The sequence below is a fragment of the Coffea eugenioides genome, chromosome 6 (assembly GCF_003713205.1).
Source record: "Coffea eugenioides isolate CCC68of chromosome 6, Ceug_1.0, whole genome shotgun sequence".
NCBI lineage: Eukaryota > Viridiplantae > Streptophyta > Magnoliopsida > Gentianales > Rubiaceae > Coffea > Coffea eugenioides.
In genome coordinates, this window is record NC_040040.1 from 14,901,206 (window position 1) to 14,921,110 (window position 19,905).

The 19,905-nt window shown below is 35.2% G+C and overlaps 2 protein-coding genes across 2 annotated transcripts; one reads left to right on the forward strand and one right to left on the reverse strand.

Moving 5' to 3' along the window:
- Window positions 1-5,732: 5,732 nt before the first annotated feature.
- Window positions 5,733-12,102, forward strand: LOC113776106 (nucleoid-associated protein At2g24020, chloroplastic-like). Its single transcript, XM_027321188.1, has 7 exons — window positions 5,733-5,891; window positions 7,673-7,821; window positions 8,268-8,368; window positions 8,461-8,500; window positions 10,460-10,531; window positions 11,599-11,655; window positions 11,745-12,102. The coding sequence occupies exons 1-7, from the start codon at window positions 5,810-5,812 to the stop codon at window positions 11,820-11,822; spliced, it is 579 nt and encodes a 192-aa protein (XP_027176989.1). The 5' UTR covers window positions 5,733-5,809; the 3' UTR covers window positions 11,823-12,102.
- Window positions 12,103-13,127: 1,025 nt separating this feature from the next.
- On the reverse strand, window positions 13,128-18,595 carry LOC113775459 (serine carboxypeptidase 24). The gene is made up of 9 exons (XM_027320348.1): window positions 18,056-18,595; window positions 15,621-15,728; window positions 15,438-15,533; window positions 15,204-15,296; window positions 14,946-15,031; window positions 14,439-14,842; window positions 14,154-14,249; window positions 13,623-13,728; window positions 13,128-13,480 (listed from the first exon to the last, which is right to left on the reverse strand). The coding sequence occupies exons 1-9, from the start codon at window positions 18,309-18,311 to the stop codon at window positions 13,337-13,339; spliced, it is 1,389 nt and encodes a 462-aa protein (XP_027176149.1). The 5' UTR covers window positions 18,312-18,595; the 3' UTR covers window positions 13,128-13,336.
- Window positions 18,596-19,905: the final 1,310 nt, after the last annotated feature.

Genomic DNA, 19,905 nt, shown 5'->3' on the forward strand with positions numbered 1-19,905 from the left:
GATTGAAGGGGCTTTTCTTTCTTTATTGCTGTTGGTTTATGGATTGATTAGTGTTTTGTTTCGAGTGATTAGTGGGATGTGTGTGAATAAATAAATAAATCTCTTCTCTACAAGCCTTTCTTTCCTTTTTCTTAGGTGTCATGCATGGAGAAGAAAAGTCTCATCAAAATTGGTGTCCTTTTCAGATGGGAAAATTGTTACAGGGAAAATTTTGATTAGCATTGCCAGTTTATCACCACAATCTCCGTTTCATGAGGAAGAAGAATTCAGTTCTGAGGAAATGAGAATGGACGGAGATGGCCGATCCTTCCCTTGTCTTTGGCGATAGAACCATAATTCAAGTCAACTTGTTGAATTCAAGTAGCACCAGCATAGCCATCTTGACTCTTATAAGTTTTCTGCAGCTATTGAAACAAATTTTGTTTAAAAGATAGGAGACACTGGGGTTTGGATGGTTTTCTAATATAATAAAAGGATTTTTTTTTTAAAAAAAAAAAAAAGCAAAAGATGTGTCACAAGGGAAAATGGAAAACGAACAAAAGGAGCAACATTTTAAACTTCACCTTTTGATTTGGGAGAAGTTAAAAGGCTAAAGTTAGAACTCAGAAGCAAGTAAACATGAAAACAATAAAATAAAAATAAAAAAAAATTTCGTGACTTGAACTCAAAGGGGACTAAAATCAACTTATTCAAGAGCGCGAGTACAAATCCGACCATTGTGCACGAGGATCAAAGCATTTTCAAGTTGTCTTCCATTTTCATTTTGTAGCCCATAACATGAGTACAGGAATGAGTATGACGAACTTCATAACTTTTTCATACTTCTTGTCTTCTTCTTTATAAGACTCGTGCAGATGAGCAAAGAAGCTGGAATTTGTCAAAACAGCGTACGTAAGTAGGGCAAGTTGGTGGTTGGCAATGAACTGCACAACAATTTCTGGGATTTGATTGCAAAATTGTTTAGCTGGAAGAAAGAAATCTATAGGATCATAGGTTGGTCCATCCTTGACAAAACCAACCATTTCCAAGTAGGTAGTCTGAAACTTAGATTCCGTATGATAATCTAATTTAACACTTATGTCCTGTTTGATAATCTGATTTTGCACTTATGTTTAATGAATTTAGATCTTAATATGTTCAGAAGCATTTGATAATAAAAAATTGAACATCTGAATTAATTGAGTGATACTGAATTTTCTAGGTAAAACTTACTTCAAAAAATAAGTGATGAGCTTTTCACTTATCACTTAATGTGATATATACTTAAATGTATCGTTTTTTTAGTACTTAACAATTTAATAATTTACTAAATTTAAATTTTAAATTTCAAATTTCAGACTTCAGTTTAAAATTGTTTCAAACTGCAAATAGGGTAGACTATATTCAAAGAGATATTTAGATTAACAGGAAAAAGGTTAAGATACCCATTTTGTAGCTTTTATCTTTCCATTTTAACTCTGACTTACCTTAAATAGTACGTTTATACAATTGCATCAATAAGACAAAGATAGCAAATCGGCACACTGACGAGTGAAAACATGATGACAATTCTATGAGCTTGGAAAATCTACAATTTTGTATTTAGATATAAAAAGAAAAGACACATAACGACACATGCACCAGAGATTCAAGCCGGCTACAAAACTGTAATAATCCAAGCAAAGGACTGGAATGGTTCAATTCTAGCAAAGTCCTGGAAGATATTCATGGACTGAGTAGGTCTGCTGCTGAACGTTCCTTTGCCTTTCAAAGAATAGAAGGAAACAGTCAACAGAGCTGAAATCTGAAATACTGTGGAAGATATCCTTCTTGAAAGATGCTATACTTTATAGCTCCTTTTAGTACAGACATATTAATATCTGTTCTTGTAGAAAGATTCTGAATTGTTTGGCTTTAACCTATTTACTGATCAAACAGCTTTGGTTACATGAACCAAGCGATTTTGACGTCTTCCACATGGAATAGAGGGCACTGCATAAACAATGTTAGTCTAAGTAATTGAAATTCAATTACCAGGATCAAGCAATGTAAGTCATTTTTATAATATCTGGTCATAAATTTGAAAGGGAAAATGGCCTATTTCATTCCTCACATTTTACAAAAATATTCTTTTCATCTTTTACTTTTAAAACGAAGCAAATTCATTCCTGACATTTAAAAATTGAAACTATTACACTTCTACGTCTAACTTTCAATCTGAATCAAACTATCCAATAACTTGGTAATAAATTTTGGGGATATAATTAATAAATCCTTCGGTCAATTTCATCACATTCACATGGCGTTTATTGAATCAAAAAAGGGAAAAGGTTAAAAAATTATAACATGAAAAGGCCGTTCTTTGTCTTAAAATAGTAGGATTTCTTTTTTGATAAATCTTTTCATGCACCGTTATTATATACACTTGTGAGTTTAGATGTACATCATACATACAAAATTTGGTGTTTAAATTTGAATTGAAATGATGTGATAGGTATCTAGACCGTCAGTATATACAATGACAATGTAGAAAAGACTAATCCTTCTTTTTTATGTTATAATTTTTTAGTTTTTCTTTTTGGGTTCATTAAATTTCATATGAATATCAAATTGAGTTAACCAAATTATCTGTCAATTATACTCCCCAAATTTGTAATTGGATTGCTAGATGACCGGATTCATATTGAAAATTGACATCAGGGATGTAATGGTTTCAATTTTTAAGTGTCAGTGATGCATTTGTTTCATTTAAAAAGTGAGAAACAAAAAAAAATATTTTTATAAAATATAAGGGATGAAACTGGCCATTTTCTCAATTTGAAAACTACAGCTCTAGAAAATTGTCTATTTGCATCAATGATTTTATTATATAAAGCAGATAAAACACCTTGTCCCTTGGTGCGTTCGATAAAACAGATGTTTGAAAACTGAAATATAAATCCATTAAATTATTGAATTGTTAAATACTAAATTTGATACATTTAACTATATATCACATTAACTGATAAATGAATAATTCATCATTTATTTTTTAGAGCAAATTTTGTCTAAAAAATTCAGTGTCATTTAATTAATTCAAATGTTCAATTTTTTATTATCAAACGAGTCTGAACATATTAAGATTTAAATTCATTAAGTTTAAATGCCAAATTGAATTGGCAAGCCAACAAGAAAAATCACAATATATAATAGGAAATAATTCAGATCCACTTATAATCATTTGTGAAATGCATGTTGCTTCTTTTGAAAAGTTTCCAATCCAAGAACTTTTATATTTAAGAACTTAAAAGGAGAGTCTATATTTGAGGGATTACTACAAATTTTTTTTTTTTTTTTGCATATGTTATATGATGGTGAAACATCTAGCTCTCTCATGGAATTTGATTTCGTATTTTGTATTGTTCTAACACAATGTGGACCTTTTTATTCAATGCCTATAACTTACAATATTATAACTAGGGGTGTACGCGAGCCAAGCTACTCGCGAGTAGCTTGGTCAACGACTTGGTTCGAACTCGGGTTGACCGAGTTCGAGCCGAGTTTCGAGTAGTTCGAATGAAAATCGAGTCGAGTTTCGAGTCAAAAATCCCCGACTCGAGACTCGTCGAGCTACTCGTCGAGCCGGGGTTATTTAAATAATATATTTATAATTTAAATAATATATATGTATTATAATTATAAAATGACCATTATGGGTATAAGTTATATGGAATTTACAAAATACCCTTCGTTATCGAGCCTTATCGAGTCGAGTTTCGAGCTACTCGCGAGTACATCAAGTCGAGTTTCGAGTATCAATTTTTTTGACTCGATCGAGCTCGAGCTTAGGGAATATATGAGTCGAGTCGAGCTCGAGTATAGCACTACTCGAGCTCGACTCGGCTCGATTACATCTCTAATTATAACTGTCAAGCTAGATTCATAGTTTAACCATTAACAAGGAAATAAAAGTTTTAAAAATAAATTATTTCTTGTCATATTTATTAAATCATAAAAAAACCAAAATCATATAGTCGCCCGTAACCTTCTTCCATGAGTTAATTTCCCCTTTCAACAAATTTTTTTTTTTATTGGAGCTCTAATTTCTTGAAAAAGATATTTTCATAAGAAAGATAAATTTGAAAAGACCAGAAATTCATCGTACTAATAATATGATGGGTTAATTACATTTACCTCCCTTTAGGTTTGGCCAAATTACCAACTGAACCTTGAGGTTTGGCAAAATAACAATCCACCCCTTGCAATAAACAAATGTTTGTCAAAAACCTTCCTAACGTCCTAAGGTGTTAGAGAATCTGCTAATGTAAGCACAAAGCTATTGTGTTAACCCAAATACATCCTTCTGGTGCCCATTTATCAAGACAAACTCTTAACTTCTTTATTTTCGAAGTAATAAAAAAGCGTTTTCTTTTTCCATTTCTCTATGGTATACTAATAGAATTGCTGCACTTTAAAGGGAGAAAAAAAAAAGACTTTGTCGTAATGCTATATTTTGAAACCGCAATTGTTAAAAGAAAAGGGGCAAATTAACAAAAAATTGTCAAAAAGAAGGAACGAATAGAAAAAATGGCAAGGAAAAAAAAGAAAGGAGTGAAACAAAATCTAGAAAAAAAAAATCCCCTGGAAAATTTTGCCAATACAAAACTCCGTCTTCCTAACCCGGCCTGCAAAATGGCCTTTGAACGCATATTCTACTCAACTGGATCCTCTCCTGGCTTCCGCCTCCATGAATTACCTTCTGATACTAGTGATAAGGTGACTCGAACAAAGCATCTAGCTATTTGGAGATTGCCTGGTGATGGGTTCGTGATTGGGAGGTTTCCAGAAAAACAGATGGGGAGATAAGATCCTAGTCCATACTGACTTTTCCCATGACTCCATTGTTTTACTGCAGCAGTGGTGTATAGGATGACAAGTTTTGCTTCGAATCAAGGTCCAAATTCTAGTTTAGAGTCATTTTTTATGTTATACCCTCTATGACAATTCTAGTTTAGGAATTTGTGGTTTGAAAGGAAAATGGGTTTTCAATTTTCAGGGATTTTTAACAAAGTGAGTTTTGAGGTTTTTGGTATTTGGCTTTTGATTAGGGAATCATTGACGTCTCCTTCTATAGCTATAGGTTGGTTTGTTTTTCGTGGGCATTATTTTCCTGTGAAGTTCATGAATTCTGATAGATTTGGGTGGCAGTGGAGAAGAAGGCCACAATTGATTACTCTTATTTGGTAACTTTTTAATCAATTTTTGCGATACTTAAGGTTCAAATTATGATCCGCTCTAAAAATTGAACTCATCCTATAACTTTGGCAAGATTTCGCTATTCAGTGGTGATAGCCGGAGGTGGAGGTGGCAGTTATGGCAGGGAACTGCCGCTTCCATGGCAGCTACTTTAAAATATTTTAAAATTTAGTGAGGAAGAAGATTAATATAAAATTAAAAAGAATTAAATGGATTTCTTAAAAGTAGAAAACGGTATTTAGGTATTGTCAAATTCTTTCCTCATGAAATTGAAAAAAATATATTAGTCCAGTTGATACCAGTTGGGCATTTAGTCTTTACACCAATTCCATCCAAAATATTTAACAGACGTTACTTAAAAGGGATATCTGTTATTTGGTCAAACCTCAGGGTTTGTTTGGTAGTTTGGCCAAACCTCAGGGAGGTAAATGTAATTAACCCTAATAATATGATAGTATCCAATTATCCATTAAAACATATCTTTTTTCCCAATTTAAAAAAAAAACTACAACCAAAAAGCAAATAAAAGAGAAGTCTATCCTCTTCGCACGACCAGGCCACCACCGTCTCCATCTCTGTCTGGAGTGCTTAAGCTATGGCTTCAATGGCTGCCCTCACTTCTCAATTCTCTTCTCCTCCAGACTTCACAAAGCCTATGCTTTCCTCATCTTCCTTATGTAATCTCTCTCCTTCTATCTCTCTCTCTCTCTCTGGTGTTTTCTTGGTGTTTTATGTACTTGTATGATGGTGGGAATCCACCGTGAATCTGTGGAAAGAAATCAAGTTTTTGATGCTGTTTAGCTAATTAAAAGAGGATATATCAACTTGGGTTGTGTTCATTTGCTGATTTTATCAAAAGGGTTACTGCAAAAGTTAGTAGATATCGTGAATTTCAATCAAAATTTGGGTATAGTTGCAATTTGATTGTGCTAATGTTTGTTGGTTTAGTTACTTGCTATATGGGCATTTTCTTGGAATTTTTGGGTGCTATTGGTACACTGGATTTCATTGGATGTATTGAAGTTCAAACCAGTTGCCTGACTGTAGTGTTTTTAAATTCTTGGAGTAACCCCATGCACTAGAAGATGAAGAATAAGAAATATAGGCACATTTGGTTTGGCAATCCTTAGAAGGAAACTAAGTTCTGCAAATGCTAATGCTGCTTTTCTTTTGGCTTGTACATTTGATTTTGAAGCCTTTGCAAATTTATTAGGAGGATAGAGTATAGAGTAGTCTTTGGAAACAAATTAGTGTTGGTTGTTGTCATGATTTTATTGAGAAACTAGAGTAGTCTTTGGAAATGGTTTAGTGCTTTTATGATCATTGTTTTGTACTTTGAGAATTTCCAGATATCAGCCTAGACTACTTTGTCATAAGGGGATTTGTCAGTCATTTATGAAAATTAAGCTAATCAGTATACGTAAAATTGGCAGTTGGCACAACTTGGGAGATATATCCACATTTTTGAAGGGGCTTCCGATTTTCTTCTTAAGGAAGAATTGCTACTATTTGAGTCTTTAAATAGCTGCCCCCAGTTGTCCCTCTTTATTAACACCATCGCTTGTAGTTAGTTGGGGTAACAAGCACCATGTTATTTACTTTCACCATGAACATGTGAATGTAATGGATTTCTGAGTTCTTGCTTTACTTTACACATTTGGGCAGGCTTTGATGTGACCTGTGACCGATTCTCAGGAGAACTTCTTTTTTGTGCTTGAGTTTAACTTGTTCTTGTTAGCCCCTTTTGAAGGCTTCTCAAAAGACTTTTGATCTGAAATAACTATGGAAAAATATTGGACCTCTATGTGAACGACTAACTACTCTTTTAAAGCTTTTCTAAGATGTTGTTTTTCTCCATCTTTCATGTGTTGATTTATCATAGCTTGTTATATGGTAGAAAATAAGTATTAGCAACTGATAGTTATGAAGCTTCTCACTCCTGTTCGCCATTTCTCTCTGGAAATGACATTGACAATTTGTCTGGTGTTGTGTCGGCTGTCTCATTGCCCCCAGCAATGAGAAATCTGCTCAAATCATCTCTCCAAATGAGCTTAAAACTGCATGTGCTTGTAGTTAATTAATGCATGTATTCAAATAACTAACTTATTTTCTAGGAGAATATTTATTCTTAGGATTAATTTTGTAAACCTAGAAGTGATTGGAGTTATGTCGAATTCCAGGAACGTAGTTTTGGTTTTTGTTGGTCTCATTTACTACAGCATCACAAAGAAATATGTGTTGTCCTTGAGTAGAGATTGCTTGAAAGTGCAGAACAACACGTACTTGATTATTCTTATGAAGAAGTTAATAATTCCTATAAGGGTGGTTACATTCATTACTTGGTTTTTATCGGTTATTCTTCTTATGCATTATTTGTTTCAGTTAGGTCTGCGCATGCATTTACCAAATTACATGTCAATAGGTTCTCTCTGATATTGTCCTGTCATTAACTTTTCAGACAAAATAAACACAGAAACAAATGTTATTAGCACGTGGAACTTATCTCAGACTGGCTCTCAGAAGAAACCTCAAAGAAAACTTCAAATTTGTGGTCTGTTTGGAGGAAAAAAGGACAGTAATGAGAAGGGTGATGATGCTCCATCAAAGGTTTGGGACGAGTTTCTATCTTATTTTGGCTATATTGTGATCTTTGACTATTGAAACATATAGTTTGTTCTGCTCTTTAGTCATTTTCTCTAAATATTCTGTTTTCAAACTATTTCACCATTTGCGGGCATGCAAACTTATGACTACAATTTGGTTGTTGTATTTCTTTCTTGTCGGTTCTGGGTGATAAATTCAGTTTTTGCTTATTACAATGGGTTCAAGCATCCAGAATCATGAAATAGATAAAGGGAAACTACCAGAAATGTAATCTGGTTTACGGAGAACATTGACAAGTGATAGTTATTATGTGCTGCAAGCAATGGATGCAATTGAGCATTTCCTCAAATTTTCTATCATGATTAAGTTGGTGCATTTGATATACTTTGTCTAAACAAAGTATACTTATTTATTTGTTGAAAGTAAAGTTTGGCTTAATTTAATCTTAGGCAGGAATTCTAGGAAACATGCAAAATTTGTATGAGACTGTGAAGAAGGCCCAAATGGTTGTTCAAGTTGAAGCAGTACGTGTGCAGAAAGAACTTGCAGCGTAAGTTTTTATTTTATATAACCTCAATTTGCAACATGCAAATGCATTCATTCTGAAACTTCACTTTTCCTACTCTTGGTTCTCTTTTGCAGAGCAGAATTTGATGGTTATTGTGAGGGTGAGCTTGTGAAGGTATGTTGCCTTCCAATTGCCTTTTCATCTGATAGTACCTGATCAGTTGAATTTGTAGAATCTGATATATGCATAAAGGACAGTGAGCAAGTATTACATAACCACATCCAGTGTCTGGTTAGTAAAACCAAAAGTTACTCCAGCCCCCGCCAACCTCCCCCTCTCCTGCCCCCCCCCCCCCACCCACCAAAAAAAAAACCAAAAAAAGAAAGAAATGATATGTATAAAACAAATTTTTACAGATGGAGTTACAGTTTTAGACCTTTACCAAAAATTGCTTCATAGATCCATGACTGAAGGCTCAAGTTGACGTGAGAATAAATGCAGTCTAAAACATGAAAAAGTGGGTAGAGGAGAATAATATGGTGTCAGAAACTAGCACGACTTTTAAGGACGAAAGATCATGAAGGAAATGTGTTGCTTGATATTCACGTATTTACTAGAGAGTCAGCCATGTGATATGACTTAAAACAATAGTGTAGAAGTCTGGAGTTCCATTCAGCTGGCCTGGAGAGTTTTAGCTAAAGTTACCTATGAAGACGAAAGATTTTTATACAAATAGTTACTGCAAAAGCTCTAAGTTTATTCCGCAAATTGAAAGCTATCTGTAGTTACTATAACTAGTCACATATAATATGAAAGTCAATTTTATGGAAAGGTTGCACATATAGGAAAACTTATCTAGCCGTAGCTACAAATTATACTTAGATTTCTTAGACAGAGCAGTTACTTCCTTATCAACATTGGCTGAACCAAGTAGGTGAAATATCTACTTTATTATCTGTTTTAATGAACTAAAACAAGGACAAGTAGGTCAATTTGATATCTGTTCCCTTGGTTTTTCTTTAGGGTTGTGATTGATTTTTTGTCCAAATGGCTGGTTGTTCTTTTCTTCTGTCCAATACTAATTGAATGGGATTCCTCTGGAACTTTGCACTAATTATTATCTTAGCTTGTATAACACCATCATATGGTTGACATTTACATGCTGTGCAATGCTTCTGTTCTTTTTGAGCGTGTGTTTAGACAAAATATAGTTGCACGAGGCACATTAATGGAGGTGTTTAAATGTGTCTATGACTTTTCTCATGTAATTGGACATATTAAGACAGTGCTGCAAATTGCCTTTATTAACCAATCCAAATGCTTTCTAGTATGTGGAAATATGCTAGGGTGTTTTTACTGCACTGCGCCTGAGTGTTAGAAATACCATGGACTCAACAGCATAACCTACACAAATTGTTATGGTCATCTACCCACCCCTTTCTCTCACTTTGATATTTTCATTGGACCCGTGACTGGTGTAATCAGGACAATTTTACATAGAACTTCCCTTTACTGGTGGATCTGATATGGATCTGTTTAGGGTATCTAAGTAAAGTTCTAAGTATACCTGCTTCTCCGGAACCAGTCATTCAGTTTATTAAATCGATCAAGCCTGGCTCTTCTTTTTCTGATTCAACGAAGATCTGACATTGTCGACATGTAGATGCTTCATGCGTAGGTTAGAGACTATGTTATATTTCGCAAGCATTATAGATTATATGAATCATATTCATCCACTAAGCTTTACATATATCATCGCATACATATGTCAAATCTAAGTCACTTATAGGGTAAAAATGGATGTAGAGACCTTTAGAATCTTATTATAACTTTCCTAGGAGCTCCAAAAATCCTGTAATACAGTGGTTGTGTTAAATGAAGATGAGAGATGATGCATATATGTCCTGATCTACCTTTTTAAGGATGGATCAGTGATTGAATGCATTTCCAGAAGTGGGTGTTTGGACCTGGATCTGATCTGTGTACCACACTAAATTATGCCGTAATATGATCTATGGGTCCATTAACGTCTTCATCTCTCGTGTCAAGAAGTTTACTTCCATCTTGTCTGGACGAGCATTCTATAAATATTTCCTCTGATTTAACTTTCTCATTTAATCTGAATTTTTTCAGGTAACTTTATCAGGAAACCAGCATCCTGTACGCACTGAAATCACAGAGGCTGCAATGGAGTTAGGACCCGAAGTGAGTATACATACTGGACTTGTTCTCATCATTTAGTTGTCTCATAATAAGCTCTTCTCTTCTTAGCTCCTAATGTATCTACACAATGCATGTTCTTCATTGAACTTATCAAAAGGAAGATATGCACACAAATCATATTTTCCTATTTGTAGTAAATTTTGATGCTTCAGTGAATCATACCTTTTAGTGTTTCATTGAGCTGCCCAATGTCTATGGGAGTGTCTAGTGTGTATTTTACTAAGATGCATTCCACTGGCTTTATATTTTTGCCCTTTCTCCTTGAGAAGTTTTTCAAAGATGCAGATGCATTTGGCATTGTTTGTGGTGCATGTACCAATGAAAATCTCATCTTTATAGGATCATTGTTTTGTTGGCATTCTTGTTGTCTTTGTAGATGACACATCCTATGTTAGAAAAATGCTGCTTTTGTACTCTGGCCAAGTGTAAAAGACAATATGATTCTTTTCTTTTCCCTGTGGTTCTTTGAGCAATGATGCTAATGTGACCAATTTCTTCATCGCTACATGTGAAGATGATAAGACATGTACAAAGGATAATATGTCTTTTTTTATTTTTATTTTGGTTGTTTTTTGGCTCTAACAACAACCATTACACTATGGATACCTTGAGGAAGAAAGTAGCATCCTTTTCCCTAACAACCTAGAGGCCCCTTTCGAAGGAGTATAGCAGACCACTCCTATATATAATAAGGTCCCTAAGCTCGTATGTTTGCGGCTGATAAGTTTGCAACAATTAAAAGTAAGTAATACAACCACCTAAATTTTCATAAAATTGTTAATGACTTGTGCGAAATAAGAAATGGGCATTAAGATGGGAATGACGATGAAACCAGGTGTTTAAATAAAATGCTCTTCCCCTTTGAACGCTTTGATTTTATTAATGCACAAAAAGCTCTTGCATTATTTTCAGTGCACTCTGATTTTTTCGTGTGTGTGTGTTATTAAGGTTTGTTTGTCACCGTTCTTTCGCCAACCTCGAAAAAGTTCTTGATTGTCTCGGGGAGTGAGCACAGTAATTCTTACTTTCTTTCTCTCTCTCTTGTGCAGAAACTTGGTCTTTTGATTACTGAGGCATATAAAGATGCGCATCAGAAGAGTGTGTTGGTGAGAATCCCCTTCTAATGTCAGCAAGGAAAAGCCTAGAAATCCTCTTATTTTGGTTTGAGATAAAGTTTGTCCTGCTAATTTTACAGGCCATGAAGGATAGGATGAGTGATCTTGCTCAGAGCTTGGGCATGCCACCAGGTCTCAGTGAGGGGCTGAAGCAATAATCCAGCAGAGGTATCAATCGAGGAACTTCAACGTTGTACAATAGAGGAGAAAGTAGGTAGACAACCTGATGCCATTTTCCCAATATTGACTACATAACATGATCTATCATTTTTGGCCAAGGGAATGTGTAGGAGAATTAGGTGCAAACAGAATAATTTTCTCATGTTATAGAAATTTTCTTCAACTGAAAGAATTTTTTCATGTTTTTTGGACAATTTGCAGAAGTTTACATGGACAATTATGACGATTATGTCTTGGTTTGGAATTTACGTTGCCCCATATTTGGAATATCCATTTAGTAAGAGAGGTATGTGTGGAGAAAGAGGGACATTGAAATGTAGTAATTACTGCAATTGTTTCCAAAAGATGGTAGACCACTATCCATTTCTTCACTCCCTCGACCCCTTTTAGCCTTCAAATCTTTTTCTTTCTCTTTTTCCGGGTCAAGTTGTTAGATATTTTTCCTGAAAACTTGAAGCTTGTTCCTGATTGATTTCCTGTACTCTTCAAGTCCTTTTTCCAAGTGAACAAAAGTTCAACATGAAATCTTGACCAGCAGAAACATTCGTTTGACTTGCAAACTGTCGTTCCTTCAGCTCGGTCAAATCAAAGAGAATTGGAGCCCATAGATATTAACGGATTAAAACTGGGTGCAGCCCATTGAAAAATGAGGTCGAATACCCTGCAAAAGCCAGCCTAGCCCAAAATATTTGGGTGTAGTGAGAAAACTCAAACATGGGCTGAAGTTGGCTAACTCTAAAAAACCCTCTAAAAAGAAATTCCCTTTCAACAACATAGGGAGGAGGAAGTGACATGAATGGAAACTGTTTGTAGTGGTTCCTTCAGCTCGACCTCCTTATACAGTTGCCTCTCCGCCCCCACTCCTACCTCACACCGCCGCGGTTAGCCGTCCCGTCCGCGTCCCACTAAATTCTTCTTATTATTTTTTTTTTATTTACTTTATTTTTTTCAATTTATATAGATCTAATAATAGTTTTATTAATCATTCTTTTAAGTTTTATAAAAAAAGTACAATCATTTTATCATAAAAACATAACATGTTACTTATTTCATACAATATATTTATACAATAATAAGATAGTATTTATTTTCTATTATACATACATATTATACTATATTAAAATATAGGCAAGGGGCGGAACGAGGGAACACCCCATCCCCACTCCATTCCTCCCTTCGCGGAGCAAGCACCCATTCCCAGTGCCATCCCTTATCGTGGTGGCATATTCTTCATGTAGTACAATTAATTTTCGTGTAGTAGAGAAAAGGTTTTCTTTTTCGAGACAGAATCAAATTTCTCAACTATGATAAACAAATATAGCCATTTAATTTGGTACATAGTGAAACGAATGATTCCTATTTTAGTTGATTCTCCCACAACCTTCCATGTGGACATATAATTTATCAGGACCAAATTGCTTGAGCATCTGAACTTCTCCGAGCTATTTATAACTATATATTCGAGCCTTTGCGGTGTATATGAGCAAAAGGTTCAAGATCTTGGCAAAGCTTTGCCTGCCAAGAATGATTGGAAAAGAACTAATGCTCTCTGGGGCTGAAGCAAAGGGATTTCGTGGCCAGCTCCTCTAATTGTGGCAAAGGTTAGTCCTCTATATACCTCTGTCCAGCCTCCTACCTGTAGAGAAAATTTTCTCAAAGGCATTAGTTGCAAATTTCAAGATGTACACTGTTAATGTTTTGGGTGCAAAAATTATCAATCAATGTTGTGTGGAAACATTGAGTACATGTGTAAGTCTGCATGAATTGTAAAATCCTACCTGACCACCCAGGTACCAAGGATACCATTTAGTTTTGATTTTGAGATTCAGATGGTTCAAGGAGAATCTTGTGGCTGTGACAGGCACCACTGAGTCCGTGTCACCACTGCATTGAGAAAATGGCAGTCAAGATAAATTTTGCAGTATTATTGGTGGCATGTTTTGCTTGGTTTTCTTCATTCAAGAATCAAAGGCTGCAGAAATAAATAATTACACTAGGACGAGGAAAAGATGATGAAGATAGACTTCACACATTTTTATCCTAGACAAGAAAAAAAAAAAAAAAAACTTGCCTAAGTTGCCTTCAAATAATTCAGTAAAATCAAGTGGTCATAATGTCCGAATTATTGAGGTTGGAATAGTGACCCCAGTTCCATTCCTACTGCATTATGACAATTTATTGAGACAGTAGATTAATGCCTAGCATTACTGACCGTCTCAATAAATATGACACTGGATGGTTCCATACCTAATAAGAAAAGCTCTAAAAGTTTTCAAAACTTTTGACCAGTAAATTTTGCAGACTCGTACCTGAACACCCAAATTCTTAGGCCAGCAGCTATCAACTTCTTGTAGGTGGGCAGGATTGAAAATTCAGTGTCCTTCCAGTTCCTTATTAGTACATCACTGCCCCCACAAATAAATGAAAAAGTCAGAGGAATGTAGGCTACCACTAGCAACCAACATTTCAATGGATTCGGTGTCATCCTTGAGAGAGAGAGAGAGAGAGAGAGAGAGAGATTAGCAAAACAATTCATATTTGGATCCATTTGATACTAAGGAGCAAGGCTGTACTCAAAGATGGAATGTTTTTACCTGCAAGCAGTCCATTTGTATGGAATTGCTGTAGAATTTGCATGCATGGCTTTCTGAACATCTGGTCGATTGTAGTATTTCTCTGCATAGTTCTCAGTACACGGATCGTATCCCGAAATTTTTCTATGTATAAGGCTGTTCTTGAGCCTGAGTAATTTCACGGTATTATTCGCGGTCGAGGCCTTACAAGCAGGCGCATAAATACTGTACTGATCAATGTTGCCGAATTCATGATTCATGGCATAATTTACTGCATCATCACACTTCTGAGAAGACTTTTCTGATGAGAAGTTACATGATTTGAGGATGGATTTGTAAGTTCTGTCAGATATGATGGAATGGCTCCACCAATATGAAACTGTTCCAAGGTTGTCATAGTAGTTATCGGTCACAGCATTTCCAACCTGCATGGAGAAGGTATATAAAACCCTAAAATTTCCAATTGATTTGGAACAACAATTAATCATGATCAAGCCTAGTTTTGATTAGGCAAAAGAAATGACTCACCATGATTCCTTTAAGATTGATGATTGGATGGGAAGCTCCTTTGTTGTATTCAGCTATTTTCAAAGCCAACTGGGGTACATAATGGCCTAAGTGAGCAAAAGACATATCAATTAGGTGAAAAAATGTTATCTAGTTACCATCTGCTTTATTTAAGAAGAAAAGATAAAAAAAAAAGAAGAAGTTGTAAGAGCTTAAAAAAAAAGAAAAAGAAAACAAGAAGCAGAGAAAATCCTTTGAGTGTTTCCATGCATTATGTACCTGCATAACTCTCGCCAGAGAGGTAAAAGTCTCTATCTTTGTACTGAGGAAATCTTGACATCCATCGTAGAAGGAAAATTAGAGCATCCTGAGCTGAGACAAAGTTTGGAGAATTCTAAGCAAGCAATTTGCAAATTGGACTGACAAAAATTTTTACTCTATTTGAGGAGGGGCAATATACTAGAATCAAATTAACTTAAAAAAGAGAAAAAAAAAAAACAAATTGGTGCATACCTGTCCTTTTATCTCCCGAGTCCTTGAGATCAGAACTTGTGTTGGTATATGAGAAACCAACACCAGCAGGTGATTCCAAGAAGAGAATATTTGCCTCTAAAATTGCATAAACAACAAGAATATCAATAAATAAATTGTGCTTATTCAAGTTTACATAGCTAGGTCAACGCTGTCTATGGTCACCTCTATTCCACGAATGTTTGTTCAGGTAGAGAGATGAAGCAGTTTTGCTAATTCGAAATGGCCCTATTTCCTCTGATGCCCCATAAGCCACAGATGAACATCCCGGTCCTGAAATGTCAATGCATTTCTCAGGTTAAAGCAAGAAAAGTTGGTTGTTATTTTATATACTATCCATGGATGCAAATAATTAAGTAGGGGTGCAGAAGTGCAGCTAACACATAAGTTTTCAAAATCCAGTCCTTTTTTTTTTTAAAGTCAAGAGTTGACTTTGAGTTCATGGTCTAAGATTTTCGGGTTACCAGGTTTGACCATGCCCATTCCACTATTCCGGACACAAGTTTTGGTACACAAATCATATGCAAGAACAGGCATAAGGCATCTATCAACAGTACAAAAAAAAAATTATGTCTTAGTCTTACACAGATAAATGCAAAGATCATGGTTAAACGTTACATCTTTTCAGAAATGGATAAGATTTTTCATGCATCTATTATACTTTCATAGCATAACCTTTCAGCAAGTTAAAACATATGGTCATTTGCGTGAATTGGATGAATAAGCAGTTTCTTGGAAGAAATGAACACATGATATCATAACATCAATGCATCCTTATGGGAAGCACATTCAATTCCATCTTCATAATAATCTGCAGTAACTCACCTACCCATTGAACATAATCATTAATATTTTCCATCGTTTTTGCTCCTGATCAGTCAACTTCACTTATTAAACACACAAGACAGTGATAGATACTAGTTGCAATATTCTACTTCTAGTTCTAACTTCTAACCTTTTCCCTAAAGTTAAATTTCATTGTTTACTACGTATAACAATGACAGTAACTCCTGTCGTTCCATCTTTTGTTCAGAATATCTCAGACATGTCCTGACCGTCATCATCGCTGTCATATTTTTAACCTTGTTAGCTTCTGAACAGGCGTGCTTGCAAGAATGAACATAAACAGTGAGCTTTTTGAATGTTTTTTTGCATTTCTAACAGACCATGTACGTACTCTATCTTAATTTTCAGGCTAACCAAAAAAAATACAAAATTTTAAGAGTCATTTTTTACAAAACTTGTAAATTGTCATGGGAATTTATTTACAAAACTTAGATCTAAGCAAGTAAGCAAGTGCGCTTCGCGCGTGGCTCCATAAACTGGATGGACCAAGATTTCTTTTTTTGACCCTTAGGATCCTTTATTGGTTGGGAACAGGACAGCTTGGTTGCCACTTGCTTGTAGATGAAAGCTATGGTACAGCTACAGGGAAAGTTGTTCAACTTTTTGGTGAGGTGGTTTTCGATTTTGTTTCCTTATCGTTGATGTATTAACAAAAAGATAGACACGAAAAAACTGAGGCCACATACAGAACTTTTGAGCTTTCTGAGCAAATCCAAACAAAGAAAAAGTTTCAGAAATAGAAGGAATAAACACCTAAAAGAGAAGGAGACACAGAGAAATCACGAGCACCCAAAAGGGTTCTCCCCTTTTTGGTACTATCAACAGTAATGTATTTTTTACTTCATTGGAAACTAGGTTTTGCATTAACGTTTGAATTGTAATTTGAGCCCAGACATTAACTGCTAGCTTATGGAAGAAAATTCAGTGGGCTTTATTTTTTTATTTTGGTGTTTTTTGGTGCTGGGGAAGAGGGAAGAAGGGAGTTGTGGTTGGTGTTGGTGGGGTTCTTGTAGTCGAGAAATTGACTAGGAGTTAAGAACAAGAGTGGGGCTAGGACAATTATTAATTCTTCTTCGAGTTTTGGGATATTACGTATGAGCTTCTTAAGGCTTTGGAAAGAATGGCATGGCCAAGAGACAAACCAAATCCAAATAAATGACCTACTGGCCAATCTAATCATTACTAAATTATTAGTCTTTCAAAATTAGTTTACTTGCTCCCATCTACTATTATTGTCTCCCTCTCTTTGCATTGTATTTAATTTGTTTGGCTTTCTTTATCACTTCTACTAATATCCATACTTTTGGTTTTGACTCCAAAACACAATTTTAGAAAGGAATTATGCTTCCCTCCAAGTATTATTTTCTTTTTCTTTTTTGGTGGTTTCCATTTTGAGGGAAAACTTTTATCATTAAGATAAAAAGCATTTTTCCTAGGAGACATGTCAAAAAAAAAAAAAAAAGAAGTCCAAGCTAAATGTTTATGCATGCATGTGAGAACTGTTTAATTAACGTCCCAAAATCCAAATTCCATGCCAGAATGCACGGGACCTAATTCATTTGAGTTTATAGACTTTGCAATTTTTCCCATGATTTTGAAGTTCAGAAAACACATTTTGCTTTTTTCACTTTCAGTAATAAGAACGTTACAGATCAATGTAATGCACAAAAGATGGATCTAATTCCTAATTGCCTTAGTGTTTCCTTTTCTTGCAGGGTTTCTTTTGGGGTTGAAAAAAGTGAGAATGAACTGACCTCCATTGAGCCAGAGAACGAGGGGCTTCTTCTCAGGACTGGAAGTAGCTTCTGTCAACCAATAGAAAAGAGCCCTCCCATGGTCTTCATTCACTGGAACATAACCTGAAAACTGAGAAAACGAAACTGGTGGCTGCCCCGGAAGTTCTAAGATGCGATCCATTTCTTGTTGCTCATTTTTCAGAGCCATTGTACCATAAATTGATACTAGAAAACTCAAAAAGCTCAGTAGCATTAGAGTCATCTGGGCTGCCATTGCACCCTCCACTGTGACCACCGCTACCTCTAAATCCTTATATTTATATTTATAAGGAAAGTTTCATGTCCACCAATTATAGGGGAAGAATTTAGTCATTTATTGAAAATATATAGATATGTTTGAGTGAAGAAACTACTGATGATGAGCAGAAAAAAAAATAGGTTGCTAGGGGTTGTATAGATCCTTAATGTAGCTACATTACTTCTTCTGCAGACAGCTCAGAGTTGTGGCCCTCCTTCCTTGCATCTCCCTCTCACTGTTGTGTGGGAGAGAGAGAAAGAGAGATGAGCTGGTCCTAGATGAGCAGAATGAGCCTAGATTGGAATTCTACCTACACTTAACTTAATTTGTGCCAACTAAAAGTTTCAACGCAAGGGGATGGGAGGGTGAGGTGAGGTGAATGTGGTCCAATTGATTGAGGAGGGAAGGTTAAAAACATCAAGAAATGGATGTGTGGAGGTTTATTTAGGAGGTGTTCGGTAAATGGATACTAGGGACAAGAATGGGTATCAAAATTAATAATATATATACATCTATTGTTTGATGAAGGATTGAAGAATCTTTGAATGAAATAAAAATGTTAGATTTTACTCACTATATTAGTTTTGATTTGGGTTTCAATTATTTCATTCTATAGTAGAATAAAATTGAGTAATATAGAATAAAATTAGTAGACTCTAAACTAATCAAGTAATATAGAATATGCAAGGAAAGACCGTTTTGTTATTCCATAAAAAAACAATAATAATAATGTCACTCTGATGCAATTTGGACCGTGCAAGATTCTAAAACTCCAGTTATCATACTTGTCCATGTCTTATTAAAGCTGCATTATGGATAATTTGGGTTCTTTAGCTTGACCTTTTTCTTCCAAATTGTGTGCAAAACATAAGGGCTGCTTCAAATTTTTAAGTATCTGCGGATGGCTACTTATCAATACTTGGTTCTGTTTTTGGCAATGTATTTGATATAGTTTCATTTGTATTTGCTAAGAGCTAGTAGGCCGGATAGCTTTTCCAAGCTGCTGCAACATCTGATCCCTACCAATTCATTAGAAACTTGCATGCTTTGACAATGGATTTGGCAACCAAGTGGAAGGAAGGCCATCAATACATCCATAATTTGTAATTTAAATCTAAGTAATTTGAGCAAGCAGGCTGCAACATTTTGAAATTTGAAGTCTACATTGTTTATATTTGTGAGGCACAGGTGAATCATTTCGTTTCCCATCAAAACTGGAAATTAACTTTGGTATTCTGCTGTTATTGCGATAAAGCTGAAAGAATAAATGGGATCCTTCAAGAACTCTGACATTAATTTAAGTTTCCATTCATATATTTCTTGTGTCAATTTTAACAAAGCCTCAAGAATGTGCAAATGCCCTAATCAAGCCCTTCAAAATTTAGTATTGCAATCTTGGCCTTCTAAGCTATGATAACATGTCAAGTTCAGATGCTTGAGTCGTTGCTAAGTATTCCACTGTGTTCAGTTGTCCTTGTTGAGTCTTGTCTTCCTTCTTCCATTTTTGGTGTATCAAAAATATGCAAAGGAAAAAGAAACTACGAAATGCCAATGGAATAGTTGGAATCTG